Genomic DNA, 18891 nt, shown 5'->3' on the forward strand with positions numbered 1-18891 from the left:
ACTTAGCTGTTTCCTAGGCACTATATCTTGACTCTGAAATTTGGAATCTTTAAGGGTTTAGAAAACTCTGAAGAATTGCTATTAATTTGACTTACTATATTTATAACATGGTACTGTGGTTAGGTAGACATAATAAGTTTATTTTTGAGGTGGGCAATTTCTTGCTAAAACCTTTTCTCCAAATAGAATATCCCTTATAATTTTCCTTTTTTTTTTTTGCCAGTTTTTTCTTCCCACCCTGAAACTCTGGTCAAGTGTTTGCTCTACTGAACCAAAAAATTATTTTAGAATGGGGGAAATGTGTAATTTTTATAAACTTATTGTGTGCATAGGGAGTTATCTTCATTGGTTTTAGGTATCTTGGACATAAACAGCAATTTAGAGAGATTTACCAGAAATCAATTTTGAGGCTCTTTGGGCACTTAATATCTGCGCTAGTTTTTCTGTGTATTTAAGTAGACAGATAGATGTAGTATGCTATAATATCCCTTCCCTAGAACTGGTTCCAGAAAATTGAGAGAATACTTCTTTTTTTTTAATTGATAGAATTGAGAGAATATATCATTTTAAAATATGCAATATGTTAAAAAGTCATATCTCTATAAACTTTATTGAACAAACTGGGAATTAGAAAAATCTTCAAAACATAACACCACTGATACTGGATGTATCTTTTTGGTTACTGAATTCCTACTTCTTCTGACTCATTTGGATAGTCTTTTATAATAGTAACAGCTTTCTTTTAATAAGCCTTCATCGGCTCCTGGTGACTGCTAGAAACAAAAGTGGGGGGCTATGTGTAATGATAGTTGTAGTTAGTAACTTCATGCAAGAAGGGAGACAGAAATTTTTATTTCTCCCATTTGCATATCTTTGCCTCCATGCCTATCAATACCAGCCAAGATACTAAAATCTTCTATTTATGATATATTTAACCCCCCAAGGCTGAATAGTTCTTCTGGAAGGGGAACGCTTTGTAAATTTGTTTATATTTCTTTATTTTTGTATATTAAGCCTAATTTTTTAATTGGTAGCTAAAAATAGGCTAGCACTTACAAAATTAGAACGATTTTCCCATTGTTTTTTATCCTTTGTTTTCATTTGAATTCATTATTAGCAAGCCTCAAGCCTCGTATGACATTGTTGAATAGTTGATGATTTCTGCTGTTTAATGTTATAAAACTCCTTTTATCTTTGAACTTAATTTATGGGATACCTATGATATCATGTACATATAGGTTGTAGATGTTACTGTATCTTTATGATCACTGTACTAAAAAAAAGAAAGAAAGAAAGCTCTTAAAAGTAGATCTCTGTTAAAAATATGAAGAAAGCAGTATTTGTATTTTGAAGAAATATTGCTAGTGACAGACTCCCTTAGTAATTTGTTTTCATTTAATATTTAGGGAAAAGAAAACTTGTGTTTTATAAATTCCTCGTTCAGGAATTCAGAGAGATAATCATTAACTTAATTTGACTTTAAATAATACATAAGACTTATTGGAGAGAGATTTAGTTTCTTATGGTGTGAATGATGAATATGAAATATTCTCAGAATTTACAAGGGAAATTAGAGAGAGATGTTTCTAGTCATTTTTAAAGTGACTGCATTTTTAATATTTTCTTGTGTTTAAATGTGGTTTTTGTTTTTAAATGTGTTCACTTAAATATATATAGTGAAATATTTAATTTCCTTTTTTCTTTAAGATTTTGGTACATCTTACCTTAATGCTGCTTATTTTCAGGTTCACTAGCCTGCTATTTTATTTCACTTGCAAATAGGGCTTTAGAAAATCTCACTGTAATAATATTATCTAATATTTATTGAGTGTTTGCTGTGCCAAGGAGCTTGCTAAGAATTAGTACTTCATACTTTACATTATTGTCTCATTTAATCCTCAGAACAGTTCTAGGAGGTAAATAGTACCAGTATCCCTTTTTATAGATAGGGAAACTGAGGCTTTGAAGGGTTAAATGACTTGTCCAAGGTCATATACTTGGTAAAATTAGTTAAGATTAGTATTGAACCTAGGTCTGTTTGATTTCAGAGTTGCTCATAAATTTAAATCTATAACAAAAAAAAAATGGTCTCAGAGTTCTTCTGAAATTTTAAAAGCTTTTTCTTCTTGAAGAAGGGGGAAAAGACTAGAAGCTATATTATAAATAATCTTTAAAAGTAGAGGAATACCCCTGAGGATGAGCCTGGCCCTTGCACTGTGGGATCAACAATGCTGTCCAGAGCAAAATGGGGGAAAGAAGTGTAACAGATAAAGTATCAGTGGCTGAGAGAGTTCAGACAGAGTCCAAAGGCTACACTGGAGGTTATTCTTAGGCATGCTTTAGTTAGACATTGCTACCTAACATAACTTGCCAAATCCCAACCAAAATCATTCCTGCCAATCTTAAAGAATACCTAGAGCATTATATCAGATTCTACAAAGGTTCTATGCACTAGGGTAACTCTCCAAAACCTATAACCTCCAGATGGGTCCCTGGACCAGAAAAATTCTGAAATGCAGAGGGGCCAGCCCTTCTAGAACATCAACTAGTTCCATCCCCCTATCCAATATTATCGACAGCCCCTTCCAACATGAAAAAGTTAGAAAGGACATAGCCCAAATGCTTCTAAAGAATGGGAAAAAGATTAAAGGTGATGGTGGATTTATAAAGAGGTTAGGTTTAACAAATGAGTGTGAGTGCTGAAATCCTTCTACTGATATTTCTTTTAGCCTTCAGTACCTTAGAGCAGTTAGAAATAAAAACCTAAAATTGTGGAATTATAACCTATACCAAACTCTGATATCTATTCTACAACTAATTGTTGCAATGTACTTTGTAATTTATTGCTTTTGTATATATATGTTATTTAAACAGAAGGGGGAGTATAGCAGAGAAGATAAGATTTAACAAGTGAGTATGGCTGCTGGATCATTATATATTTTTTTTAATTTAAATTTTTTTTTAAAAGTATAACAAACGCAAGTATTCTTAACTTATGATCATTCCGTTCTACATAATCAGTAATTCACAATATCATCACATAGTTGCATATTCATCATCATGATCATTTCTTAGAACATTTGCATCAATTCAGAAAAAGAAATAAAAAGAAAACAGAAAAAAATTCATACATACCATACCCCTTACCTCTCCCTTTCATTGATCACTAGCATTTCAATCTAAATTTATTTTAACATTTGTTCCCCTATTATTTATTTTTATTCCATATGTTTTACTCATCTGTGATAAGGTAGATAAAAGGAGCATCAGACACAAGGTTTTCACAATCACACAGTCACATTGTGACAGCTATATCATTATACAGTCATCTTCAAGAAACATAGCTACTGGAACACAGCTCTACATTTTCAAGCAGTTCCCTCCAGCCTCTCTATTACACCTTGACTAACCTTAAATAAGGTGATATTTATTTAATGTGTAAGAATAACCTCCAGGATAACCTCTCGAATCTGTTTGGAATCTCTCAGCCATTGACACTTTATTTTGTCTCATTTCACTCTTCCCCCTTTTGGTTGAGACGGTTTGCTCAATCTCTTGATGCTGAGTCTCAGCTTATTCTAGGGGTGAATCATTACATTGATATTTCTGTTGGTCTCCAGTGTCTTGGAGCAGCTAGAAGAAAAAATGAGAAATCATGAAACTATAACCCATACCAGACTTTAAAATCTGTTCTATAACTACTTGTTAAAGTGGACTTGAAAATTTATTGCTTTTTTGTTTATATATTTCACAATTTAAAAAAAGTTAAAACACAAAGTAATATGAATACTGAATCATTTAATTGATATCTCTTTTACTCTCCAGTATTTTAGAGCAGCTAAAGTAAAAACCTAAAACTGTGAAATTGTAACCCATGTCAAATTCTGGAATATGTTCTACAACCAACTGTCATGCTGTGCTTTGAAATTTATAGCTTTTTTGTAGTTATGTTATTTTTCACAAAAAAAGAAGGAAAAAAAGTGGATTGTGAAGATAAAAAATTTTTAAGCCCTCTAGCCTCCTACATTCTGAAGCAGCTAGAAGGAAAATTATGAGAGGATCATATGGTAGCCCGTGACAAACTCTGGGATCTGTCCTGTAACTACTTGTTGAAGAATGTATTGCAATGTTTTGCTTTTTTATTTCTTTGCTTTGTATATACGTTATACTATACAACAACAAAAATTTTTTTAAAACTATCTGAAGTCAATTCCATTTGTCAAAAATTAGTCTCTTGATAATTATATATTAAAGATTTTTTAACTTCTATGTTAAAAAAAAAAGTTAAAACAAAAAAAGTAGAGAAGTGGTAGCCACGTTCTTTTCAGAACTATATAGAAATAGGATGGGATGGCAGGAACAGGATTGGAAGTTTAACTTCTGGTGATCTGAGGTAAAAAAGGTACTCATTTATTTTAGGGATTCATAAAATATGCCCTTCGCAGCCACTTTCTAACTTCTTTTTAAAAGAAAGATTTTTAACGTGAAATGGAAATTTATGAACATTCCATAAGAGCGTTAAAGGTGTTCATATATTTCCCTCAGTGAATTAATTTCTGGGATTTATCCTATGAAACTAATTAGAAATACCAACAGAAATCTACTAACCAAGATATTCATTGCAGCATTATTTATAATAGCAAAATATTGAAGCAACCTAAACATTGAATAGAAAGTTTTGTGTTAAATTGCAATGTGTCCATAGAATAGAAAACTATGTAGCCATTATAAATCATATTCTTAAAGGAGATTTAGGGTGTTGAGAACACTCAGTGCATTATTAATTGACAGAAAAACAGTATGTAAAATAAAAGTCTAATCCGAATTTAGTTTTATAAATATATGCATAGTTCTCTTATGCATAGGTTTCAGTTAATACAGTACCATGCAAGTGAGGACTACCTGGTTTTTTTCTCTATTGTGGTGAGACTTTTTTCTTTATATTTTCTGTATTTTTCTGATTTTCTTTAATATACATCCTATTTCTTTTATAACCAGGAAAAGTAATCAGATTAAGTTACTCAATATTTATAATAGCTCATCCTGGTGATCTGTTGAATCAACAAACCAAGATATGTTTTCATGGGCTTTTTTTTAACATTAATGTGTACTTCAAATTCTAACCAAACTGATTTTCTCTGAAGATTCACTACCTGATATGTATTGCTATAAGCTGAACTGCTCAGATTAGTTTGAATAATAGCATAGTAAAGTGTTTGTGCTGAGAAACCTGGGGAGAGTTTGTTATAAGATGCCAGTGTGGGGCAGCAGGAAGTTTAACTCTCAGGGTAAGACTTCTCTTCCCATTGTTAGACCAGCTGTTGCTCCAAACCAGGCACTTGGTGCTTAATAGTACTTAAGAAGCTTCATAGTTAGAGGCATAGAGCAGTGGACTAGGAATCAGGAAGCCAGGATTTGGTTTCCTCGTGTGCTGTGGGCAGGAGTGCTCTACAGCTGAACTGTTTGGACATGCTAGCTCTTATCCATAATTCTGGGAAGGATGTTTTTAGAGGAAGATACATAATGATTTATTATAATGTGATAATAAACAGATTCACAATCCAATACCTCAGATTCAGAACCTATTTTGAAAAAGGAAATCACTATGACTATAATAAATCTGAAAGTTATCGTGGCATTGAAATTGCCTTTTTTTACCAAAAAAAAAAAAAAAGAAAAGTGATACATAACCATCTAGAATCATGGCACTAAATTTCATATCATAAACTTTTTTAAAAATGAGATTCTCAAATATTTTGATTTTTATTGTTGAAAATCAATAGACGATGCTTAGTTGTACAAACCTGGACATAACATATTTAAATGATCATGAACTCGTGGGTGGGGAAGGGAAGGGACAATGCCTCATGCTCCTCAAATAAATTATTTCGTGTGGCTAATTGATGAGAAAAGAGTTTGGCATTTTCTTTGTTTATGTCTTAATAGTTTGGAGAAAGACAGCATGTCTTGTTGACCTTTTCAGATATTCACATCTCCTTTTACTATTCTTAAATTTATTTATCAACAAATTTTACAAATTTGAGCTACACTGAGGTATCTCAGGGCTGCAGTGAAACTGGAGTACTCATCATCAAAACATATTTCTTATTGCTTGTATTCATTGTCTATAAATTTCTTACCAAATTAAAGATAAATGAAATGAGTTAATGTTAAATTTGAAGTCATGGCTGACCTTAGTATTGATTTCTTACCTGAATTTTGCTTGTTTGATGCACTTTCTTAGACTCAAATGTCAGCTTCAGTTATACTGATCCAGCAATTAGCAACTATATCCTGCAACTGTAGCTGTCCAAAATATAGTTAACAACCAGGCATTAAGTTGTTTTTTTAAATAGAGTTTCACGGCCAAAAATGATCACAAAAACTGTGGACTAAAGTTCATGTTTATTTCACTCATACATGATATCCCTAGATTCTCATGTAGAAGCAGCTTACTCTTAAATTGTCTTTCAGATCTAGCAAGTTTTGTTTATGGTTTCCTCGTTTACTGCAAATGAAAAGGGAGATATTCTAGAGACAGGAGATTGTGAAAGAAGTGACATATCACAGGAAAAAGACAAAGTAACATAACCTAAAATTCATAGACCTGTAAGTGAGTTCTCTAATTTAGTGTTAAGCACACATCACAATAGCCTCTGGGGGTATCTCAATATATATAGCACAACACAATATTGATCATATAACAATTCTGAGAAAATCTGAAGGTATGTTTGCTATTTGCTCCCTACTTAAGGAGGCAGAAATATACATACACACACACATACACACAGATACAAGAAATAGTGCTACTACTCAGGAGCATTTTGATAAAAATAAGATAAAATAAAAATGAGCCAGAGTATCTCTTAGTGAGAGATGGAATGTAGGATAATTTATCTAACCGATGAATGAATGCTATGCAACTGTTAAAGAGAGAGAGAGATTTGTATGTTCTGGCATGGGAAGATATCTCTCAGAGGTATTACTTGGGAAAAGCAAGTTATGAAATAGTATGTATAATGTCCCATTTTGATTTCTGAAAGAATAAAAGATTAATGCATAGAAGAAATATGGATGACACTTTTTCAAGCTGTTAATGGTTAAGTCTGGATGATGGGATCGTATTTGACTTAATTTTTTCAAAACTGCAATATTTCTTTAATGTTTTTAATTTATAAAAATAAGTAGGTGTTTCTTTCCCAGTCAGAAAGATAACAAAATAATCAACTTAAGAAGGCAGAGAAATATTTAATATATTTTAGGCATATTTTATGCTTGTTTAATGGGTAAGTGAATTTTAAATTTATGTGGCATGCTTCCTAACTTGACTATGCTGGATAAATTATCACTGTACACGAGTATCAGGCATTCTTTATGACAAACCATCCAGTTGGGTATCAGTAGCTCCTTCTCTGAACCCTGGTCATCTCCCCCCAACCATTAAAATTAAATTATTGGGGGTTTTGGCAAGATTTTTGTTTCTATTGCCCAGTCTCTAAATTCTTTGGAATTGTGTTTGCTTGTGGTATATTACAAGTGGGAAAATCAATCATTTTCTCTTACAAGCAAATTTATTTTTGTTTTAAGATTTAGATTTTAAACTTACTGGCTGATATTTGCAAACATAACCATGCTCTTCAGTCCTAGTGTACTGTTTGTAATTGGTCCAATTTATCTGATTCAGGTGCATTGTGGCCAGGTATGAAACCTGAAAGTGGTTTAATTCAGACTCCATCTCCAAGTCAACACAATGTTCTTACCTGCACTACAGGGTTAACCACAAGCCAGCCAAGCCCAGCACATTATTCTTATCCCATTCAAGGTAAATAGGCATGGTTGTGTTTTTTGGTTTTTTCCTTTTTATCATTGTTATTATTGTTTTTTTGTTGTTTTGGTATGTTTTTTGTTTTTTTTTATCTACCTGTATCTCCAAACAAATTGGATAATACAGGAGTTGTTTCTTCTAAAATAGAAGGGGGTGAGACTTGCATTTGTGCATGCTTTTTCTGTTTGGCAAGCCAGTCAAAGAGTGTGGTTCCTAAGTAGTTTAGCCCTTTGAATGTGAGCTGCTTAGTAGAATTGAAGTCTTGCCTTTTGCATGTTGGTGTCCAAAAAAAACTGGTTTTGCCCTAGTCTGTTCTCTAGTCTGGCACTAGATATAAATCAAGAGAAGACGTCATGAATTACAACTTTGCTTTACTTCAGAGTCAGCAAATTGTGAAGTCCAAATTTTTTTACTTCTTAGTTAGCATTTCTTTTCATCAAGAAGTTCAGTTCTGATTCTACTTTGTGATTAAAAGCATAACATTAAAATTTGAATTCTAAACATCTCAGCTTCTCCAAGTTCTTCCTCTAAAAGATTAGAATTATGACATGACTATAAGGAGAAAAAAAGAGAAATTGGAGAGACATTATGGAATTAATTCTGTCCTCCTTTGTAAATTCAGTTTAGGCCATTTGTCATAGTTCTGAATTGGCTGTTTCAGAAGCTTCTCATCTGCTTCCTTTCTCCTGATTTTTCCCAGCCTTTTAATTTTATTCTTTATAAAATGAGTACTAGAGGGATGAGAATACTACAGCAAAAACCTGTCTGAGGAACTCTTAAGATATGAACTTTGTTATGAAAGAAAACTTTTGGTGTAGGTTAACTGAAAACCAAAATTTGGGGCTTCAGTTAAATGATTGAGAACCACTTCTCAGATGATTGGGAAACACTTTGTCCAGTGGAGCAGAACTTGTCACTATGTTCCTAAGACCTTGCTCTCATCTACCTTTACCTCCTGCTGTTTAATAAATCTCCCCTTCTCTTATTTATTTTCCCTTCTTTTTTTCTAAAGTGTAACAAAGCAGGAAGTGGAAAAACTCAAGAGCTTGACTTTGTTTAGGTCTGTCTGTCTTTTTTGCCACATCCCTTTTGATTCTCTAGGCGTTTGGGGTTCATCTACAGGCAGATCTGGTGGTCAAGTCCCCCTAAAGAAAAATATCCCCGATGACCACACTTAGGTGGTAAGAGAAAAGCAACAGCTTCTGCTCTTTGATATTAATAACCATTTACAGAGCTATAGAAACACTGTTCCTCTGTAATTATATCTTGTGTTTTAGAGACCTGATGGCTGTGGCTTTCCCCCTCCTTCCATGTAAAGCGAGAACTACCTTTTGGAGTTATTTAGAACCCATTACTTTTAAAGGATCATGAAAATATCCCTTAAATTTCACTAATCACTATCCTAACTTACCTCTTAGTGCAGTTTTTCCTTTTGATCAGTTACCCAGGTTTCCCCCATTTTGTTAATAATGATAATTGCTGGTATTTATTAGGTGCTCATTATATGTTACTCATGTAATCTTCACAGCGGCCCCATGAGAGAAGTACTAATACTAACCCCATTCCACAGATGGGAACTAAGGCACAGAGAGGTTAAAGTCACAAAGTTAGTAAGTAATTAAGTCAGGGAAACTGGGACAGTCTGTGACTCTAGAGTGTGAGCACAATACTTTTCCATCTTCAATTAAATTATTCCTACTGCTTGTTTTCTTTTCTTTTTTCCTCTAAGCGTTATTTGCTTCCTTGCTTCTTCTTCCTACTTTTAAAATATTTAATGTGAGGCTTTTTGGATTTTCCTTTGTTTATGATTTTCAACATTGAAGTCATGGTATCAGTATAAACTCTCCCATATTTGAGAACTTATACTAAATTCATTTTTGCTCCATTTTTCTGTTTATCCTATTGACCTGTTTCATTGTTCATTACCAGTTTGGCACAGAATGGAAATAAAGGCAAAAGTTAACCCTCGTGGTATCAATTTTTGCCATTTATTCTGAAGAAAAATGCAGTTTCATACTTCACTTGTTTGGGGCCAACAACCTTCCCTTGAAGGTTTGTTTAGGTATTCTGTAGGATGCCCCTCTAATATTTGTCTGATGCTTTTCTCTTGACTAAACTGGGGTTATAGGTTTTTGGGGAGGAAGATACCAGAGATAAAGCACCTTTTTCATCATAGTATATCAAAGGCACATATTATCAACTTGATGTGCCAAGTACTGCTCCATGTGGCTAGATTACAACAATGCACAAAACAAAGAAACATACCGTTGAGGAAAAACAATGTAGTAAATGTCCAACCATCCTATTTAAAAATCTGGTCAAAGTTTCTCATTGCTGCAGCAGAAATCTATGTGTCAGCAAGGATCAGAGGCTAGAATGATCCATGTGATTATGGATTAGAGCTGGAGACATCAGTAAGAACTGAGGTTAAATTTAACATAAATTTATGTTATGTTGATTACCCATCTGAGGTGGTGTTTGTTAGATTTCACCACTGTGAAGTTACCAGCCCCCCTTTTCATACTGTACTCTTTGAATGGAAGTCACTGTCATAAACCACACTTAAGGGGTTAAGCTCCCTCTTCCCGAGGGCTGGAGCATCTACACAATTTATTTGAAATTCTTCTGCGTGGGAGATTTGTCTCTTCTCCCTCATTTATTAATTCATTCAATTATTTATTCGTGTCAATATGGAGCCATAGATTTTTTATACTTAATTTTGTTGCTTAAATTGTGGTATCCTGGATGGAAACTTGGAATAGAAAAAAAAAGGGCATCAATTTTGGCTATTGGGAGCTCTTTCATTTGGCTTCTGTATCCATTTTTACATATCCCCATCAGTATAAGTGGTTGTTTGTTTTTGAGTACTTCCTTTGTACTTCTTGGCACTACAAGGTGCTCCAGTCTCATCTTGTGTATTTCCTACCCTCGTCCTTTTACCAGCCATTTCTCTAAGGTGTGCCCTGGTTCCTTTTATTGGGCAGTGATATTAGAAACCAAGATCTGGGCCCTAGGTGTACTTGTTGCTACTGTCATTTCTTTTAGGCCCTTAGCTAACAGAGCATAGAAATATGTGTGTGTGTGGACTAACCCATATATATAGATACATGAATCTATAAATATTTCTATATGTAACTGTCTTTATGTTAAATTTAACCTCAGTTCTTACTGATGTCTCCAGCTCTAATCCATAATCACATGGATCATTCTAGCCTCTGATCCTTGCTGACACATAGATTTCTGTTGCAGCAATGAGAAATTTTGACCAGATTTTTAAATGGGATGGTTGAACATTTACTACATTGTTTTTCCTCAAGGGTATGTTTCTTTGTTTTGTGCGTTGTTGTAATCTAGCCACATGGAGCAGTACTTGGCACATAGTAGGCACACAATAAATATTTGATAAATGAGTGGCTGAAAAGTGGTGGTAATAGTAGTACAACTCTGTGAATATAATTAATGGTAGTGAATTATATATTTGTATGTGATTTGAATGTATATGTTTGAATGTGAAAGGGGAAATTTTAGGTTGTTTATATGTTACTAGAACAAAAATTGAAAGGGGAAAAATCATAGGACTGTATAACACAAACAGGGAACCCTAACATAAACCATGTATTATCATTATTAGTACAGTTGTAATATTTTTCATCAGTTGTAATAAATGTACCACACTAATGCAAGATATTGATAATGGGTGTGAAGGGATGGGAACTATTTTCTGTATGATTTTTCTATAAACCTGCAACTTATCTAATAAATAAATACTTGATAAATAAGTGATTGGATGAATGAATGAAGTATTAGGCAATCAGTTTTAACCAAAGCATGCACAATTTATGTTGAATGTCAAATGATCTATAATTGGATGAATTCTTCTCAGTTACTTTCGCTACGTACTGAGAATAGGTTTTGGAAACCCACTCAGCTGCCAACTTCTAGTTAACTCCAGTCTGGCAGAAAATAATGATTTTGTCTTTCTAACCTAGTGAATTCAAGACTTATATACATGAATCTCTCAAATATTTATTGAGCATCACCTACTATATGTCTATAGATGCAGGACATGATGAGCAAGATAGCAAGATTGTGCCCTTCTAGTTTAGTCTAATGGGAGAGACCAGAATCAAGCTAATGAGTAAATAACAAATTTTGAAAAATATTCTGAAAGAAACAAATATTGCTATGATTGAAACCATGAGGAAAGGACTTTGTTTTTTTTTTTAACATAGGCAGGCACTGGGAATCGAACCCGGGTCCTCTGGCATGGCAGGCAAGCATTCTTGCCTGCTGAGCCACCGTGGCCCACCCAGGACTTTGTTTTTAATATTGGGGACATGCTAAGAAAGAGCCATCCATGTTGGGAGAGTAAGAAGGGCAGAGCAGAGAGAGCAACATTGCCGATGTCCTCAAGTGAGAAACAGCTTGCCTTGTTCTGAAAAACTCAAAGCCATTGTGAACAAGGTTGGTGGAGTGACAAGATAGGAAATTAGAGAGGTAAGTGGAAACTTAGTCGTATGCAAACAGCCATTAGCCCTGGAGTAAAAACTTTATATGCCATTAATCCTGAGGTTAACCCTCCAATTTGGGGCAACATCACTTATTCAACTGTACTTCTCACCATTCTATAAGCAAAGTTATGTACTGTCTGAGTGGACCTCTTGTGGGGCATGGTTCTTAGAAACTCCATTCTCCAGTGTTTTGACAGGTCCTGAAAGCAGGACCTGTCAAAATGGCTGTGCTTTTGGAATTTGGAGAGCTAACAGCCATTAGATATATTACAATAGAAGGTACCATTTGGATTCTATGTAGTTCTGTAAAATTCTACTTTTCATTGTGTATTTCATACTAGTTTGTTTTTCAGATCTGCAGTTGAGTATTGCTTTTGTTGAGACACACCTATTAATATGCAAAGTACATTTTTATGAGATACCTGGCTTTTTAGTCAGCTGTATGTGAAATAAGACATGTAGTGGTTGTGTACACTTTTAGGTGAGTTTATCTTGGGTTCAGTAATGGTTACAAGAACCTGAATAATTGTTCATTTTCCCTTACTAGAATTTAAACTCCACAAGGGCAGGGATTTTGTCTTCTTTGCTACTCTATTCCTCAGTGGCTAGAAAAGATTTTGGGTACATAGTAGACCCTGGTTTACTTATTTTATTAAATGAATGAATGAATGGCACATTAGAAATGATATGATTTAGTTGGAGAAAGTTTTACTGAGTCCTATAAACTTCTAGGTTTGCAAATCAAGATCCCCTATGATACAAGTCAGTACTGCTGAGGGAAATTTGTGATTTTTAATGTGGTACTTTTCAAAAACTCAGTATTAACTAGCTAATCAAGTCATTAAACTTCATAGTATGGATAATGGTGCATAGCCGATTGTAAGATTTTTACCTCAAACCTAATTCAGTAAATGATCTGAAAACTATTGCATTTATAAAACCAAGCTACTAATTAGGGTACCTTTTTTTTGGCGTGGGCAGGCACCAGGAATTGAACCCTGATCTCTGGCATGGGCAAGAACGCTGCCACTGAGCCACCGTGGCCCACCCTAGGGTACACTTTTTACCATGTATATAGACATTAGATATGAGTGAGTTTTACCTCAACTATTAATAATACGTTGTTAAGAAGGTAGAACAAAATTAAAAGTCAATAGGAGGAATAGGAATATATGGCAGAACCAAGACCAAAGAAAAATTGGACTAGAATGGACTTTGCTATGAGAGAGAAATTTAACAGATAAAATGGGTTCTTCATCTTCTTTCCCACCTTAAATCATCTGTGTTCAGTCTGCTTTATTGTCAGGCTGCCTAGTATAACGAACTGGCAAGAGAATCAGGAATCGACTCAAAATTATTTTCCCACTAGAATGAATAAATCATTTATAGAATCATCCAGCCTACTGGCACTTGTTCTTAGGAAAAAGAATATGTTGAACCAGAGCAGAGAAGAACTGGAAAGACAATAATACCCTTTCTTCTGTAAACTTATAAAATCCATGTCATTTAGTTATTGTGTTTAAGAAAGTAAGTCCTTAAGAGTTGCGGGTTTTTTGGCTCCCCTGGGGAAGTAATATTGTAGAAAAGAAAGCTATCATGGACTAATAGGAAATCTGATCTCTAGCTCAGCCACTGACTCTAAGGAAAGAGCGTTAGATGAAGAATCGGAAGATCTGACTTGTCATTTTGACTATCTACTATGACAAGTTATTTTAACTTTCTGTGCCGCAGTTTCTTCATCTGAAAGGTGGTTTTGCAGCAATAGCTGTTCCTTATACCTAACTGACCTGAATGTCTCCTAGACTCTCTTCTAAGCAAAGAACCTTGGGGAAAGGGATGAGTATTTTGTGATTTTGACCAGGGCTCTTGAGTTTCTGCTACATTGTTCACATTCACTGTTCTTAATGGAAGTTTTCGTGTAAGTTTCTCTGGAGGATTTTGTTACTAATGAGATGGTAGTCAGATAGTCATGCTTGACCAATTAATACTCCAAGTTGGATCATGCTGGTGAACTCTTACAATGTGTGTGACTGCAGTAGGAGTCCTCAATTCACGCTTGATTAGAAACAAGTGTGCTTATGATAAGTGAGGGAGGAAACTTCAAGACCATATCTCACCATCTTGTTTTTACTCTGCACCTGAAAAAAGTCACTGTGGCAAATACCAGTGCCTGAGGCCTTATCATTTTTCTCCTTCGTTGTTTCCTAAAAACCCTAGTGGAATCTGCAATGGAAGGGTGTGAAGACTTTATCCCAAATTTCTTGTCTTAAGCAGCCCAAGTGTTTTATAAAGTACATTTTTACATGGCAAGAATAATAATTAATATTTTTTGGATTTTTCCAAGCCCAATGATAAATCTCTAAATGCCGATCATGGTGGAGTGGCCCACATTAATATTCCATTAATTTGAGTAGAGCACAAGAAGTAAAACCAAGCACTTAAGAATCTGGAGGACCATCTCTTTTCCTAAGAGTAATTATGAATTATGATTCGGGGCTAGTGACAATAATCAGTACCATAGTATAAGACTTACAAGTGGATTTTCCAGAGCTCTTGTTTCTACTGGTAGAGGTTACATTACAAGGTGAGGAGTTTTTCAGTTACTGGAGAAGTTGGATTGGTATGGTTTAGTTTGGTTTCTGATTTCAGTGGTATTCTTCTAGGACTTTAATAGGAAGAGTTGAAGACTCAAGTTGAAAAAGAGAAATGATTAAAGTTTTTTTGTTTCTAATCAAGTGTGAATTGAGGAATGACATACAGAAAAAGCAAAACCAGTATTTATTTTCTTTTTGCTAATGTTCTTTATTTCCTTGTAGATCTGTTCACCTAAGGCACAATATATTTTCAATTTATTTTATCCATTTTAAGTTACAAGGTAACTAATATGTTTTAATACTTTCAATTCTATAGCTTCAAGCACAAATGCCAGCCTGATATCTACTTCATCTACAATTGCCAATATTCCAGCAGCAGCAGTTGCTAACATCTCAAACCAGGTAGGTGCTTATTTTGTTACCCTGTTTGACATGGTTCCTTTGGCTGGCTGGCTCTTCCCTTCTCCTTCCCTTGGTCAATTTGCTCATATAAGAAGCCACAAGGAATCAAATGGTCTGTGGAGACCTTTTCCTCAATGAATTCTTAAGCCATTAATGAATTCTCTGGCATTCACATAAAAAAAACCTTAATGTTTATGGAATGAATAAATATTACCTCCTCTTTTTATTTAAAAAAGAAAGAACCACCCATTCCTTTGAATTCTTGGTGGTCTGGTCTTGATCATCGGTTCAACTTATTATGCTTAGAAGATCACTGGTAACAAAGAAAGGGGTTTTTTGTTATTGTTCTTTTGTTTTTGTTCCTTGTTATCTCTGCAGCAGTTAATATTGTCAACCATTCTCTCCAATGATTTTTTTTTTCCTGTCCGCCGTAAACATTACTATTTTGGTTCTAGTTTTGTGTTTTATGTTTTTGTTTTAATTACAGAAGTTGTAGGTTTGCAGAAAAGTCATGCATAAAATACAGAGTTCCCATACCCCCCTTTTATCAACACCTTGCATTAGTGTCTATATTTGTTACAATTCATGAAAGAACATTAGAACATTTTATAATTGTAGAATTAACTATAATTGTACTATTATCTATAGTTTGTCATTTACAGTAGGGTTCACTATGTTGTACAGTCCTATGTTGCTTTGTTGTTTTTTAGTATTTTTGTTCTAATAAAATATATATATACACGACTTAACATTTCCCCTTTTAGCCACATTCATATATATAATTTAGTGCGGTTAATTACATTCCCAATGTTGTGCTACCATCACCATCATCCATTACCACAGCTTTTCAATCACCCCACATAGAAACTGTACAACTCAAGCATTAACTTACCATTCCTTATACCTATCCCAGCCCCTGGTAACCTATACAGATTGTCTCCATAAGTTTGCTTATTCCAGTTATTTCATATCAATGAGATCATACAATATTCATCTTTTTGTGACTGGCTTATTTCACTCAACATAATTTCTTTTTTTTTCTTTTTTTTTTTTAAACATGGGCAGGCACCGGGAAACGAACCCGGGTCCTCGGGCATGGCAGGCAAGCACTCTTACCTGCTGAGCCACCGTGGCCTGCCCTCAACATAATTTCTTAAAGGTTCATCTATGTTGCTGTAGGTACCAGAACTTCATTCCTTTTTGGAAAAATCTTCACACACATGCATTCCATACATGGTGTACAATCAGTGGCCCACAGTATCATCACAGTTGTGTTTTCATCACCATTTCATTCCTTTGTACAGCTGAATAATATTCCATTATATGTATAATACCACATTTTATTTATCCATTCATCAATTGATAAATACTTGACTTGCTTCCATCTTTTGGCAATTGTGAATAATGCTGCTGTGAACATTGGTGTGCAGATATATGTTTGAGTCTCTGCTTTCAGTTCTTTTTGAGTATATAGCTCAGAGTGAGACTGTTATACTTAATGGTAATTCTATACTTAACTTACTAAGGAACTACCAAACTGTCTTCCACAGAGGCTGCATTCCCATCAGCAGTGAATGATATGGTGTCCCTATTTCTCCACATCCTCTCCAACACTTGTGATTTTCTATTTATTTAATAGTACTCATTTCAGTGGATGTAAAATGGTATCTCATTGTGGTTTGATGGCATTTCCCTAATGGACAATGATGCTGAGAATCTTTTCATATGCTTTTTGGCCATTGAGTATCCTCTTTGGAGAAACGTCTAGTCAAGTCTTTTGCCCATTTTTTAATTGGGTTGTTTTTCTTTTTATTGTTGAATTGTAGGATTTCCTTATGTACTCTGAGTATTAAACCGTTACTGAATATGTGGTTTCCAAATATTTTCTCCTATTGAATAAGTTGTCTTTTCACTTTCATAATAAAGTCCTTTGATGTACAAAAGTTTTTAACTTTGATGAGATCCCATTTTCTATTTTTTCTTTTGTTTCTTGTCCTTTGGGTACTTCTGGTGCCTAACACAAGATCTTGAAGATGCTTCCCTGTTTTCCTTCTTGGGGTTTTATAGTCCTGATTCTTATATTTAGGTCTTTGATCCATTTTGAGTTAATTTTTGTATATGGTGTGAGTTAGGGGTCCTACTTCATTCTTTTCGTCAATATCTAATTCTTCAAGCACCATTTATTGAAAAGACTATAAATTCCCCCTTGAATGGACTTGGCAGCCTTGTCAAAATCAATTGGCCATGTGGACCAAAAGGGGGAAGAGTGAAATGAGACAAAATGTCAATGGCTGAGAGATTCCAAACAGAGTCCAGAGGTTATCCTGGAGGTTATTCTTATGCATTAAGTAGATATCACCTTGTTATTCAAGATGTAATGGAGAGGCTGGAGGGAACTGCCTGAAAATGTAGAGCTGTGTTCCAGTAGCCATGTTTCTTGAGGATGATTGAATAATGATACAGCTGTCACAATGTGACTGTGTGATTGTGAAAACCTTGTGTCTGATGCTCCTTTTATCTACCTTGTCAACAGATGAGTAGAACATATGGAATAAAAATAAATAATAGGGGGAACAAATGTTAAAATAAATTTAGTTTGAAATGCTAGTGATCAATGAAAGCGAGGGGTAAGGGGTATGGTAGGTATAATCTTTTTTTTTTTTCCTTTCCTGTGTTCATTTTATTTCTTTTTCTATTATCTTTTTATTTCTTTTTCTGAATTAATGCAAATGTTCTAAGAAATGATAAATATGCAACTAAGTATCAACTAAGTGATGATATTGTGAATTACTGATTATATATGTTGATTTTTTTTGTTTGATTCTTAATTTTTTAATTAATAAATAAATTTTTTTTGAAATTGGCCATGGATGTGAGGGTCTATTTCTGAACTCTCCGTTGATTCCATTAGTCTATATATCTATCCTAGTGTCAGTACCACATTGTTTTGACCACTATAGCTTTGTAATAAGTTTCAAAGTCAGGAACTGTGAGTCCTTCAACTTCATTCTTTTTCAGGATGGTTTTGGCTGTTTGGGGCCCCTTGCCTTTCCAAATAAATTTGATGATTGACTTTTCTGCTTCTGCAAAGAAGACTGTTGGAATTTTGATTGTTATTACATTGAATCTCTACATTGCTTTGGGTAGAATCTCAACAATATTTAGTCTTCCAGTCCATGAGCATAGAATGTCCTTCCATTTCTTAAGGTGTTCTTTGATTTCTTTTAGGAAAATTTTGTAGTTTTCTGTGATTAAGTCCTTTGCATACTTGATTGAATTTATTCCTAGATATTTGATTCTTTTAATTGCTATTGGAAATGGAATTTTTTAATTTCCTCCTCAGATTACGCACTACTAGTATAGAAACAATACTGATGTTTGCATGCTGATCTTGTATCTCACTGCTTTGCTGAATTCATTTATTAGCTCTGATAGCTTTGTTGTAGATTTTTCAGGACTTACTTTATATAGGATCATGTCATCTCCAATAGTGAAAGTTTTACTTCTTCCTTTCCAGTTTAGATAACATTTTATTTCTTTTTCTTACCTTATTGCTCTA

The 18891-nt window shown here is 34.2% G+C and overlaps 1 protein-coding gene across 8 annotated transcripts in view; it reads left to right on the forward strand.

The window, feature by feature from the left end:
* EYA3 (EYA transcriptional coactivator and phosphatase 3) overlaps nt 1-18891 on the forward strand; it is a 135615-nt gene that overhangs the window by 66918 nt on the left and 49806 nt on the right. For 7 of the 8 annotated variants that reach the window (XR_013171140.1, XR_013171139.1, XM_077150632.1 and 4 more), the window contains 2 exons: nt 7685-7822; nt 15247-15332. Coding sequence is in view for 6 of the 8 variants with exons in the window: in XM_077150632.1 (XP_077006747.1) it covers nt 7685-7822; nt 15247-15332 (224 nt within the window). In the remaining 2 variants the exon portion in view is untranslated. The remainder of the gene's footprint in view (nt 1-7684; nt 7823-15246; nt 15333-18891) is intronic. The other variant, XM_077150633.1, reaches the window with a different exon arrangement.

Source organism: Tamandua tetradactyla, chromosome 2, assembly GCF_023851605.1.
Source record: "Tamandua tetradactyla isolate mTamTet1 chromosome 2, mTamTet1.pri, whole genome shotgun sequence".
Lineage (NCBI taxonomy): Eukaryota > Metazoa > Chordata > Mammalia > Pilosa > Myrmecophagidae > Tamandua > Tamandua tetradactyla.